We start from the raw sequence: 13,880 nt of genomic DNA, 5'->3' as shown, positions 1-13,880 counted from the left end.
GCAGAAACTGCCAGCCCAGGCTGGAAATCTTCCCCTCCAGAAGTACTGTAATCAGTAAATCCTCTGATTTATGTATTCCTTCAACAAGTACATTTCTTATGTTTTCAAATGCCTTTTGGTCATTTCTAGGGATAATATTGAAAATTAGCCTACAATAGGGGTCCAAGCCTTTACAGTCTACTTTCTGAAATACATCCTTGGAAGACTATTTCTGTGGCTGTCCCCATGCCATGGGAGTTAAGGATGCTGAAGCCCAGGAGACAGCTTCCCCTTGTGTTCTCAGCTCGTTCGCTCTGGGCTGAGGATGGCATCCACAGCTGTGATGCTGATGTGGGTATAGATTCTTCCTACAGCAGTCTAGCATGTTCCGTGTACATCCCAGGGACACACGTTTGCTAGTCAGGTTGACTTAAGATGTAGGCTGGCCTGAAAAAAAAACAGTGGGTCAGTCGGTCCCAGGCAGGGGACACTAACCCCAGGACAGCAGCAGTGAGCGTGGAATGGAGTGGCTCTGCCTCTGGAGCACCAGGGGGGAAGATACTCTCAATCTTGCGGAGTTTGTCCCATCTTCTCCTCCCTCCTTTGACCTGGGTGAAGGGTTTAGCTGGATGTTAAGTCTAGGCACATCTTCAGGCTTGACTTTCATGTGATTACCAAATCAAAGCCCATCCTCTACATTTTCTCAGGTGTATTACTGTAAAGCACATAGCACAGTGACAGAAGGGTAGATTTATTCTTTGGGAGACACAACAGACAGGTTTCCAAGGGAGACTTGTCAATATATAAAATAAATAAGTATTTATCACTGCTCAGGTTATTTTGTCAGGATAGGCAACACTACAAACTTTAGTGATAAATGTGCAGCTGCCACCATCAGACCCCTGGTTTTTTGTGCCGCTGGGGTCAGGGCAGCTGTGGAGGTGCAGGATGGGGCTTATTGTGTGTGCAGTGTGCGATCCCAGTCCGTGCCTGGCTGCTGCGTCCTCAGTTGCAATCTGTTGGGCTGCCTGAATGTTGTACTTATATTCACATCTAATTTATTTTGACAAAGCATACCCAAATCCACATTGCTGCAGCATTTTACAAGTGGTGGAACTGTTCTGTGGACACACTAGAGCAGAACTGCTTTTTGTGGGCATGTATCCTTTGCTTTTTTTAATTCATCGTGAAATTTAGAACCGTACAATGGCTTGGTTTACACTGCAGTTTGTGGAGCAAAATGACGTTTTTCTCTATCTAGCCTGTCTGAGGAATACATATGAACTTGCAGTGGGAGCCTGTATTAAAAACTGCAGAGCACCCCCTAAATTTGGCATCTCAGAACCAGCACTGTAGGTCTGAACAGGGAAGGATGCGAGTATGGCACCATCAGGGTCAATACTAACCCACAAGATTTGAAGAATTTAAAAACAAGGTGTTTAAAGCCCATTAAAAAGTTTCAGTTTAAAAAAAAAATTAAAAAGTAAAAAAGGCTCGTTTTCTTCCAAAACTCCAAGTCTGTCAACTCCCGCCCATGGAAAGGTGCAGCAGTGAGGTGCAAACGCCGCACCGCACCCTGTGCCTGCCCATTGGAAGAAACTATCTGGATTCCTTCCAAATTTCATGAACAAATTCATAATGCGATGAAGAAAGCTCATATGTTGAAGCAAACTCTTTAACCTGATTAATGGGATGTAAGTAAGTGGAGCTAATTAGACGTGCTGTTAGGGAATAGCCTTTGCAAAACCCAGGATCAGTGCTCAGGGCGGTTGGGATCCTGGTCCCCAGCCAAAGCCATGTGGTTACACCAGCCTGAGCCTCTCTGGGGTCTTGACACCTTCGAGCTTCGCAGGGGGATGTTTTTGAAATCTTTACGTGAAATTTGTGGTTTGGAGAGATGAAGGCACACACTTTTGGGCGTGCCTGGCTGCATGGGGAGCATGCTCTGCCGCCGGAGGGAGGAGAGGGAACCGCTGCCCCCTGATCCCCTGCAAGGAGCATCCTTCCTGGGTTTCTTCAAAAAGAGAAAATGCCTGTGGTCACAAACTGTGTTCAGAGATGAGCAGCCACCTGGACGTAGATGTACCTGTACCTTTAGTGTCAGGAGCAGGATTACCCTTGTATAGAGTCAGAGCTTCAATGGGTACCTTGCCATCCCTCCCTTTCTTCTTACTTTCTTTTCTTTCCTTGCTCTTCCTTTTAATTTTTACAAAACAATTTTTCCCTTCCCTCTCCTCAGTTGGTCATAATCCCAACTTGGATATAGGAACACAGGAACACAGACCAATTGATTTTCCCTCTGAAGAGCATTTCTGCAAAGAGATTTCTGCATAGGTTCAATGCAAAATCAGCTTGGGCAGCAAACACACTGGTGTATCAGATAACGTTGATGCTAAAAGCAGCCTTTGAACTTTCAGAATATTCATCCTGGGGTCAGAGATTAAATTACCCCCTCAAAGAAGTCTTAAGAGCTCAATACAGTTCTTCCGACAAAAGATTTATTCGGATGAGCCTCGTTTAAAAGAAATGAAAATTCAGGGCTCCTTAGGAGCCACCATTTTTGAACTGCAGGGTAAGAAGAGCAGCATTTGCATTGCACACATTTTAACACCGTTTTCTTTGTTATTTCTCACGTGCAACACACAACGACAGCGCTATGGCGCTTAGTGCTCTCCTGCCCCGTCCCCAGCCCTGCCAGGGCCAGCAAGGGCACCTGTCACTTCCCAACCATTTCCCAGCTTGCCACCAGCCCCGGGAATTTTTAGGGGAATTTCTTCCAGGTCGGACGGTAAGGGGGTGAGGGGGTGGCTGCTGATACACAGACATGCCTGGTGTGGCTTTAGGTGGCTGTGTTTGTGGAGGAAGCCCACTGCTGGTTCCAAAGGGAGCGCAGGGACCGCCAGGCGGTTCTGCCTTTCTGCCATTTGATAACAAGTTGATAACTGTGTTTGCTTACTATCAGGTGTGGTGTGGGGAGATTCCTTTTCTTTTTCTTACCATTAAATCAAGGCGGTTTTTTAAGAAATATTTTATTTTTGATACAGACACAGCCGGTGAAGTAGCAGTAAAAAACATCACCGCAAAGAGGCACATGGCTTTGAAATGTTTTGGTATGTAACATAACTGTGTTGTTATCAGGTCTTAACTTTTGCACAAAGACTATTTCTCCTTGTTCTAAAAGCAAACCGTCTGTCAGCTTTGAAAGGATTATGTACATAACGTGGCCATAGGGGAACAAAACAAAAAATATCTAAGTGTCTCAAATAATTTCACAAATAACATTGTTCTATCTCCCTCCTTAAACGAACAAGAGTTTCTTTGATATTTTTTTTTAAGTCAAATTTAGGATTCTGCTGTTCAGAGCAGAGAGGTCACAAGGCCCTAATGTATTTAGCATTGACTGCCCTCTCTTGTAGTGCGTCTATTAGTCAGTAATTTGATTTGTACCTATTCATTTGCAGTCCCTGCAGGAGCTCTGAGCTGGCCCCAAGTATAATTGGTGCTGTCTCTATTTTTACATCATTAGATTAGCCCCGACTCCTGGCCACTTGTTGTCTGCGCTTGTCTGTCCATTTATACAACCTAATGTAACACAAAATTCATTACTGATCACATTACTTTCAACTCTGAAGCCAGCTTTGTGATAAACATTTTGTTAACCCTTTCTTGCCAGCATACAGACCTGGGGAATAAATGCACTTTCCCTTTGCAGAAAAATCAATATCATAATAAAACAAAGTGCAGTCACATTTCTAGATTTGTCATTCCTCCTGGAGAAAGAAATAAGGAGAAACATATATGAGATGACTAAATGATGTCTGCATCCAGGCATCTCACGCTGCTGTATACGAAATGAGCTCAGCAGTGTCCTTTCTACTGGAATATAAAGAAGTGACACAAGATAGGGCCAGCACTCTATTTAAAACTTAATTCCTTACTCATTGTTCTGCAAGTGTTTTAGCTCTTCTGTGCAGGCTGTAATTGGGTTATGACATTATTGGAACTGGACATTTTTCTTCCAGTGCTTTGTCTCAAAGTAGTTAACAGAGAAACAATTCCCTTTCTCCTTAGAGATTTGTTATTGCATTGGGTTTTGTTTTGGTTTGCTTTGGTTTGTGGTTTTTCCTCCTAATGATTAAGCAAATTAATTTTCCTACTGCAATACCCCAGTATTTCACAGGAAAATGTAAAGCTGTGTTCTGTCTAGCTTGGCTTTGCTCACATTGGATTGTTTCGCTGAGTACCTCCTAAAGCCTTAAGCTTTTTGCATCACTGAGGCTTCTGCTATTGATTTCAAGGGGAACAAGAGGAAAGCCACGGTAGGTATTCATTTAGGCCTGATTCTGTAAAGGGCTGAGCACCCATGCAGCTGTGTTTGCAGCATCATGCCCACGAGGTGATGCTTACTATTCGAAGAAATTTATTTTGATGCATGCAAAAGCTGTTGATTTTTAACAGTTTGCTTAATTAATTTTGTGTTTGTACAGCTTGGCTTGGAAATCTGTTATTTTGAGTTTTCTAAATATTTAGAAACATTTCTCAGTGTTTATTAAATCTTCCCTTTAGAAGTCCGAGTGCTGAAGCCTGCCCCACACCGAGCGGTCCCACACTGAGCAGGGTGCAGGAGACTAGGAGACTACAGGATTTTTCCATCTCTAGTTTCTATAATTACCTTGTTATTCCTTTCAGGAGTCTTTGCATGGTATTCTTATGTAGGATACGACTTACAGCAAGCGTATCTCTCTTCGTAAGTATAAGAGCCCTCGTCTCCCAGCATTTGAATCAGGACTGGTATTTTTACAGCTGTTTCGTGAGCGAAAACTTGTTGCAGCTGCTGAGGTGGTGGCAGAATAAAGAAAAGACAGTTCCTCTTACTGCTGCCCAGCCCAGCAGCCCCAGAGAGCCTTTCGGTATTTTGCTGGTTTTTACAGGAGCGATGGTAGGGGTGTGCGGCGGTGCCTGGCACTTGCTCCTAACGCCGGGATTGGCTGGGGCAGGCGCGAGTGCCCCTCGGCTCTGCTGCTCCAGCTTTGCCACCTGAGCCCCGGGGACACCAGCACGCCCTGAAATCCCTGGACAGCCTTCCATGCCTGCTGCGACCCTGACGTTAAGGACGAGCCGCAGCTGGGGTCGCAGCGCAGGGCATGCTGCGGGCTGGGGAGCTGGTGGTGTGTGGCCAGCGTGCCACCCCCCGCTGCCATCCCCCCGTCCCGCTGTCGGCACTGCCAGGCTGAGGCTGCTCCCCGTTCAGCTTGCTGCGGAGCTCCTGCGCATCTTGCGTTAACTCTGGGAGAAGTTTGAGCCTGTCTTTCTCTGAGAACAGTGCGAGGCCAGTTTGCCGGCTCCCCTTCTGTGCCCATGCAGAGCATGAACGTCCCGCTGGTGCCAGGGGCATCAGCTGTCCCCTGGCTGGTGGGAGGGTGACGGCCCGAGTCCTTGCAGAGCTCTCACAAACTGTGCATTGCCCTCACCCGGGGAGATGGGAGAGGAGGCTGTAGGATGGAAACCCATTTATGCAATAAATAGTTAAGCAGTCGAACTGTAAAATGGACGCTTCTTATTAGAGAGAGACGATGAAGTATGAGTCACCAAACGGCAAAATACGCATTAACGCAGCAAAACCCCAGCAATAAATGGAAGGTCAAAAGCTAAAACAATTAAAATGTTCCAGCGTGAGCCAGCCCCCTGGCCCTGCAGCTTTCAGTCCTCGCAGCTGCAGAGGCCCCTGTGCCACCGCGAGCTCTGCTCCTCGCACTTCGACATCGGGAGGTACAAAGGGGCTCCCAAAGTGCCACCTGCGCCCACCCCAGGGCCCTTCTCCCACCGCTTCGGGCACCGTATCACTGCCTATCGTCGTGCTGCCGTCTGCAGCCCTGCCATCACCTCTCATCACCCCTGCACGTTTCTCTAACAGAATATCAGACAAATAGTAACCTGATTTTTCTGATAATCTAGCCTTGCTATCCGCGGTGGAGCCAGAGAGCATCAGGGCTTGGGGCTGTATCCGTGCCGAACAGCAATGCCATGAGCTCTCTGATGCTTGTGGGTGCCTAGCGGGGATGGTCAGGCAGAAAGCGGGGTAGAAGAGAAAAACAAAACCCAACGGGGATTTTGGCTGGGGAAGGATCTCCCTGATCGATGGGGAGGGAGACTCCCGGGAGCGTGTCCGTGGGACCGGAGCTGGTGGCTGCCCCCAGCAGGAGCGGTGGTGTAGCCGGGTCCCTGGCAATGCTGGGAATGGTTAGTTCTGTGTGAGGTATATATCGTAATTTCTGGTATGAAAAGATTAGCTTTCCTTCCATTCCTAGCCTGCTGTCTCCCCACCATGGATAATATATAAAACAGTAGACTTTTATTCATTAACATTTATGGGAAAATGTTAATATTAAACTGTAAGTGAAAAGCCCTATCTTATTGAATTCTTCTGCTGTGTTATTGGGAGCCTAATTACATTTTGCATTTAAATAAAAACCAGATGACGTTCAGGACGGTCAGGCAAGCATTCTGTAAGTGAGAATTTATCTTGCGATCTGGGTAAACAATGTCTCATCATTTAACAGTTATTATAAATAATGGGTTTTTAAGCACTTTGCTGGGAGTTCATATTGGCTCCACACGGGTTGCACTAAGGGAGAGAGAATTTCAGTGACATCTTCCAGGCATCCGGTGAGGAGGAATCATATCCTGAGCTCACTTCTCAAGCTGCAGCAGTTTTCATCCTCCTTTGTTTATTATTGCTCAATATGCTGTGCACAATTGGCTGACAAAAAAAAACCCTAAGAGGAAGAAAAATGATAAATTGGTTGGAAGCATTTTGCAAATGGAGAAACCATCCAGGCTGCTGCCCCGGCAGGGGTGGAGGGTGTTCAGGACCCCTGCAGAGGCTCATGCAAGTGGGTGAAAGCTTCAGAGGCCTATTTTCTGTAAAAATGGTGCTGTGTAACAGTTGTGTGTTCACAGAGAATGAAAACGATGTCGAGGCAAAACGTAAAGACAGAGGGGTAATACACCGGCTGCTTTTTTCTTCGTTTCTTCTGGTGCCCTCTTAAATTACATCACTGGCAATTAGATGCTTGGTATTGCATGAGCCTATTTAGAAAAAGAGTAAAACTTCTCCAAAATGGAAATAGCTTTCTCCCCATTTCTGTTGTTTGTATTCTGCATTTCGTTCCTGTCGCTTCAGACACAGTGGCAGTGCTTTTGTTGCTGGCTGGCTTTTAGGCTTCGCTCCGTGTTCCTCCGGCGTTAGCAAGAGCCTCTGAGATCTCTCCAAGGCATTTCCCATCACAGGCAGGGAGCAGCTTCCCCGCAGGCTGTCCCGCATCCCAGGAAGGAATTAGTTTCTATGCAGACAGAAATAGGTGGGAAGGGGATGAATTTTTTTAAGCAACCATTTGCTGTTGTGAAAAGATACAGCATTTGGGAGTGCCCGAGGCTGGCTGGTGGCGTGTCAGCTCCTGACGCACCAGGAAGCCACCCACCCTGTAAAATGGCTATTCCAGGACGTAAACTATTTGTTGGCTTGTTCTATGCAAGGCATTTTATCCCGTTTTCCAAGAAGACCCCCACAGCTAAAATACCATCTTTTTTTAATTTATTTATTTTTGGTGTTTATTTGTTATTTCCTTGGTCAGCAGCTTTCCCAGTATCTCCCCAACACATGAACTCTGTGTTTACATCAAAAGCCGATGGCGTTGTGAAATTCGAAGGGACAGTATCACTTCTCCAAGTATTCCCAAGGATGTTTTTCTGGGAAGGCCGTGGCAGGAAGGTGCCGGCAGGGTCGGCAGCCCAGACCTGGCCATCCCCTCCGTTGCAGACCGGTGGCACGGCATGGGAACAAGGGGCTGTGAGCAGCTGCGGATGGTGAGCACATGCGGAGCCTGGTCGAGGGGAGCAGGACGGGCAGGGTGGCAGCTCCCTAGCAGGCACTGGCAGCCCCATGCCGGGGGGTCCAGCAGCGGTGCCAGGTGCTGTGCCGCGGGAGGATGCTCAGGTGTGCTGCTGTGCTGGTTTTCTCCTAAGCAGGCACCGCGTGCCCGTGGACAGCATCTCCCATCTACTCCCATGCGCCACACCGAGGAGCTGTTCCCGCTGGGCACACCATCGCTGAGGCCGTGTTGCCAGGTGGAAATAACACTTGGAGGCGTTCATCAAAAGACAGGTTAACCTAGCAGCCCCCCTCCCCCTCCTGCAGCTGTGGGTAGGTGAATTGCGCAGGGGCAGATCCCTAACCTGCAGTCTGCGTGTGCTCTTTTGCCTTCCCTCAGGGTTACTTTTATCCGCACACTTTAAAAAAAAAAAAACTTTAGATTATATCATGTCAAGATTGCGTTGTGTTTTCAGTTTTATCTTTTGGAAGCGTGGCTGGTCACCCATCAAAATGCAAGTGAAAAGTCTGCAAAAGCGCACAACGTGAAGAGCAGGTAGTTATATTAACTTCGCTGCCAGATGCCCAAGTGCAAGGCAGAATCTGCACAGCTTGAGATGATTTAAATTGCCTTTTATGTGGACTGTGGCCAGAGGAATGCCTTGGTTTCCCATTAGGTCTTTTAGATTTCACACGAGAGTTCTCCTCCGCCACGCACTCGTCCATAGGCTGCAGCTCATTCACACGTTTGACGGTGTTTGTAAGAGTGTCGCCAAGGAGGCAAAGTCCATTGGAGGTGGTTCTGGGAGCAGGTTTTAAAATACGACTTCTAAAAAGTGAAAACATCAAATGTACTTTTTTCAGCTGCCTTCTGGTTTCATGAGAACAAACGCTTCGGATGTCAGTTGTCAAGGCTCTTTCATATTTATTTCTAGCATCAGAATTTGGAGCTATATAAATAAGACAGAGTGTATTAAGAGCCTCAAGCAAGCCTGCAAGAGAGCAAGCTCACAAGGTTGGCCCGTTGGTTTTCCAGGCTTGGTTAATACTTACTCTAGGTGGAGATGTGATTTTAAGAGGACAACTACGAGCTTGGAGTGCTTCGTAAAATCTGTGTTTAGAAGATTGTTCTGCTTGAAGCAGCGATGCCAACATAATCTTTAAAATAATTGACCATATAGACCACATAAGTTGTGTTTGCAACTAGGATTATTTGGATGGGTTTGGAGTTTCTCAGCGACACTACAACTAGCACCAGGAAGCGAAGGGGAAGGAGGAGACCTCTGCTCCTCAGATCTCCACCTGAGCTCTTCCGACTCGAGAGCCTTGAATCGTTTAGATGAGCAGACAGGGCTCGGTCTGCGGTGACATCATTTTGTGAGCTTCAGCGAAACTCTGCTGATTTGGAGCAGCTGAGCATCTGCTCCCCCCAAACTTTTAACTTTTCCTTTGAATGAAACCCAAATTCCAGTCCGGTTTAGCTTCCTCCTCGGCATCAATCTGCAGCGGGGAGACAGCCCAGAGCCTCCCAGTAGCTTTCCTTGCTGGCCGGAAAGGCCACTTCGTGTCAGAAGTAGTGGAAGTTGTGCCAGAATTATTTTGCTTTGTAATATTATACTTTGAAAATGAACTTGGCAGTAGGTTTGTGTCAGCAGCACGCAGCGCACACGTGCGGGATGCGCCCGGGCACGCCCGGAGCGCAGGAGGTGACCTCGGGGTGCCTGGTCCTCCTCGCCGGGGGCATCGAGGAGCCTCCACCACAGAGGTGGTAGCGCAGGAGGGGGGAAAAATAAATGGGTCTTAGACATGAAAGAAACTGCTGGAGTTTGGAGGGTCAGGCATGTCAGAAATCGCCATTCAGCGTATTGGCGAGGGGCTGCCCAGACCCTGAGGTAGTCACCGGGTTTGCGGTTTTGACCTTCAGGGAGTGTTTCCTTACACAGCTCTTTTGCTGGGGCTGTTGGGCCGAGCCTGGCAGCGGAGGAGGGACCCCCAGCATGCCCAGTCATCACACTGCTGCACGGGGGCTTTGCTGCAGCCACCTTTGAGAAGGACCCCCCACCCCAAGATCTTGAGTGGCTCCAGCTCTGGTGGGATGCCCTGCTTAGATCCATGCGCTGGGTCCGAACCTGCTCTGGATAGAAGTGTGGTGGTCTTAGGAGTAGGAGCGTCGCCTCCAGAACTTCTGAGTGAGATCCAGAGAGTCTGGAGGCTGCAGGACATGGAGCTGGTAGGTGTTGTGAACACACAGATTACCCTGAATTTGTGTTTTCCTTTGTGGAGTCGGAGGCTGACGGAGAGGTCACTGCTGAGCAATCTGAGGCACTCCCATAACCCTGGGAATAAGAGACCAAACCCAGGAATTTTAATACAGTGCTTTCTCTGCAAAGGCTTTTGCTCTGATATATGCAGATGTGCTGCTTCGTAACTGAAGATACAGGATAATACTGCCTAAATATGTTAAAAAAATGCATATACACACTGGCTTGCACAGGAAAGCATGTATTACATATAAGGTACATTGTAGGAAATTACAGTAGCAACATAGCGCAGCTTTCAGGATCGGGTTGGAGAGAATTCCTTTAATCCCAAGCAAATGTATCGGCATATTCATTTTAAAACCTTTTCTGGAAATCTTGCACAAGGAGTCGTAGGTTTGCATGGTGTGGATGGACTACAGAAATTGTTTTCTATAAGCATTTGACTGTTCTAGCTTTTGAAATTTCACATACTGACTAAAATCGGCAACTCATCCTTCTGAAGTGCCATTTATAAACATCCTAAACCTCTTTACAAAAATATACAGCTCTAGGAAACTTGAGATTATTTTTTAAAAGCACTGCAGTCATTGTGAAAGTGCCTATCGCGAAGAATATTCTCCCTCTGAATGCTAGCCCTTTATCTAGTGCACTTTTAACCTTCCATAAAACACTCAGAGTCAAGCCTGGCAAGATGCCAAGGTCTTGGGTCTCCTACTCCATGGGCTCCATACGTGTGGAGGTTTTGGGGTTCTCTTTTTAAAGGAAAAAACAAGCTGCTTGCCTTTGGTTTTTTTTCTTGGTAGACAAAATTCTGTGGAAGTTGATGCATGCAAATGTTTTGTCCGTGTCTCAACGAGCTCTTCGTGCCTGAAGTAAACCCAGACGTTTATGGAAGTTCAGATGTCCTCCCCGTTTTGTGAGTGTTAGTTGGTTGGCGTCGCCACATTGAAATAAGATGCAAGAAGTGAAATTTGTGGTCTCGGAGGGGCTCTGACATTCAGAAAGCTCAGTCTTCATTCCCCCGATTATCTCCTGCCTCCTGTACCTCCTCCTCTCCTGGCTAGATCCTGCCACCTTTTTTCCAACATGCCAGGTCTCATCTCCAAGTGCACTGTCGTGGCAAACTCTGTGGATTCAGCATTAGAGCTCTTGTAAGAGAGTTTGACAGTAACTACTCTTTTACATAGGCCACTGAATTCTGGTGTCAGAGAAGTCATTCAGGCAGCGTTTGGTACTCTCTTTTTACTTTGCAATTTAATGCAGGTGCTTCTGTGGAGTCTCAGCATCTTTCAGGTTGCAGCAGGATGAAACGACTTCAGTAGGGGAATTGATTTTCAATGTTCAAATGCCGTAGCAACCGTTACGTTTGCTCTTTTGAATGGAGTTTAAAATCTGTCTTCTCAGATTGATGGGTTAAAAAAAAAAAGGGGGGGGGGGGGGGGGAGAGACATTTCTTAGGAGCAGGTTTGTCACGGCTGCCCAAAGCACGGCAGGGATCGGTCCCTGCAGCTGCCTGCGCTGGCTGCCGGAGCGCGGGGTGAGCTGGCACAGGTTAATGGCTTCGGCAGGGGCAGGGCGTGAGGCTTGGGGCAGAGAGCAGCTTTAATTGACTTTTAAACATTATAGTAACATATAAAGCTGGGAACCACCTTTCTGTCTGCGCTCCCTTTGGAAAGGAGCAATGTAAAAAATACACTTGCCAGAAATTAGGTTTCAGCCATCTCAAATGAAAAGGAGCTTGGAAAAAAAATAAGAGCTTTAATGAGTACTTGGGGCTTGCGTTTCACTGCAGTTTGATACAAACGATTTTCGCTTATCCGAGTACCCCAGCGCTCGGGTTCCCCTGGGGGTGTGGTGCCCCCCTCTGCCCTCGCCGCCAGCAGGTCCATGGGGGCTGCGGCCGCCAGCGGGGCTGGAGCCAGCGCCGCAGGTCCTCGCCTCCCGGGGTGGAGAGATGGGGTATAATTAGAGCTTCCTCGTTAGCATAATTGCATTTCAAAAAAAAAAGGGTGGGAGGATAGTCAAGAACAACCTACAGCTGCAGCAGCAGCAATGCCATTTCTGAGCTGGGGTGTCGGGGTGGTGTTTCATGACCCGTCAGTGGCTTTTGAGCCCTTTTCTGCCTTGGGCTGCACCATCCGTGCTCCAGGCAGCAGCACCAGCTCCTGTGGGGGCCGCTTCGGATGTTCGTAGTTCATGTTCGTGCAGAAATAGAGCCAGAAGCGTCCAGCTGAGTTTGGGACATTGTCTATAAACACTGAGAGACGGAGAGCTTACATGTACAAGTGCGTGTCAGCGTACAGGGGAGCGGAGGCTGCGCGTCGGGGCCGGTGTGAGCTCCTCTGGGGAAACATGTCCCGCTCCCCTCAGTAAAATAAAAATGTTTTAACTAATCCATTCACTGGGGAGCACTGTGTAAATTACAAACAGTTTAAGAGATCCTCAAGACTTCCATTGTATTAATACAAATTGCCTTTTAGTGTTTGCTCTGTATAGGATCCTTTTGAATGAGAATCCAGATGGCAGAAGCTACGTAATTATTATTCATTACAGTTAATAAGTAACACTCGGAAGCCCCAGTCAGTTCTGCAGGTCCCTTGTGATAGGCATTGGGCAAATGTAAGTTCAAAAACCGGCCTTAGTGCAGAATATTTTAGGACTTCGGTTAAGGACAAGCAGGTGTGAAGGGCCCTTGGTCCGGGTGCGCCAGGCAGGCTGTCGTTCCGTCTCACCTCTCCTCCCAACGAAGGTAATTATCTTCTGAGTTTAAAATTAGGCTCTCTTTTTGGCCTTTTAGCTGTCTTCCAGAAAACTGCCAGTGGCCGGGGAAGGTGGCCTCGGTAAGCAGCACCGTTCCTCTTCCCCGCTGCGGCAAGACGCCCCTCTCGCCTCCTGGATTTGGGGAGGGGGCGAGGACGTTCCCGTGCTCATGAGCCTGAAAAGTTCCCCAAAACAATTGCCGTGAATGACAGAAATGAAATCGAGGAGATTCAAGCCCTGCTGGCCATTACCCCACTTCCTGCATTCCTACTTGTTAATTGTCTAATTCCTAACGAGTCGTCAGGCGTCTGATGGACTTTCTGATGTGTGCTCACTCTGACGCTTCCTTCCCTCCCCTCCCTGGCCTCATCCCTCACCAGAGACCTTGTTCCTTTAAAAATGCCATCCTTAAAAATCAGAAATACTCAGCCCAGCAAAAGGAAAAGGGAACTTGACATTAGTTGAGCTTGAAAGGCTTGGTGCTGTGAAAAGTGACTGACGTGTGAAAAGAGGCTACAATTAGTTCTTTCCCCGAGCACTCTCCCATTCAGTCCAGGGTCACTCCTTCAGCGAGCTGCGGCTTTGAGGGTAATGTGTTGTGACAGTTTGAGATGATGAAGAATAATTCTTGTATTCAGAGTTGCTGCCGCTTCCCCGCTGCCCTGACACATCAGGCTGCTGTCATTGTATCATTTATCCTGGCTGCGGCTCCGCCGGGCTGTGCGGGAGCCCGGGCAGCCCTCGGTAGGTAGGAGGAAAGGGTCAGCTCTTCCAGCAAATGATTTTGGAGGATATTTTGAAACTGTGCTTAACAGGGGAAAGCAAACTGAGAGAAAGGAAAAACCATTAGAAGAAATAATGCACTGGAGATGAGATTTTTGAGTAGACATAAAGGAGATACCACGGCTTCAAGTGGACCACTACAGAGCGAGCACAAATAAGAAAGGCAGCATAATTTATGAGTGTTCCGGGCAAAAGAGGGCTATATGGATTTTCTTCAGGCATTGAAT

The 13,880-nt window shown here is 47.6% G+C and overlaps 1 protein-coding gene across 9 annotated transcripts in view; it reads left to right on the top strand.

Moving 5' to 3' along the window:
* Positions 1 to 13,880, top strand: part of BCAS3 (BCAS3 microtubule associated cell migration factor) — a 370,223-nt gene that overhangs the window by 350,525 nt on the left and 5,818 nt on the right. For 3 of the 9 annotated variants that reach the window (XM_055719580.1, XM_055719591.1, XM_055719632.1), the window contains one exon: positions 3,024 to 3,089. The exons of 4 other annotated variants lie outside the window; for them this stretch is intronic. In XM_055719580.1, coding sequence (XP_055575555.1) covers positions 3,024 to 3,089 — 66 coding nt within the window. Of the gene's footprint in view, positions 1 to 3,023; positions 3,090 to 4,668; positions 4,727 to 13,880 lie in introns of those variants that run through there. 2 more of the 9 variants (XM_055719601.1, XM_055719639.1) reach the window with 2 other exon arrangements.

The sequence above is a fragment of the Falco cherrug genome, chromosome 1 (genome assembly GCF_023634085.1).
Source record: "Falco cherrug isolate bFalChe1 chromosome 1, bFalChe1.pri, whole genome shotgun sequence".
In the NCBI taxonomy this organism is placed as follows: domain Eukaryota; kingdom Metazoa; phylum Chordata; class Aves; order Falconiformes; family Falconidae; genus Falco; species Falco cherrug.
The sequence above is the reverse complement of the archived record's forward strand: the minus strand, read 5'-3'. Positions and strand labels throughout refer to the sequence as shown.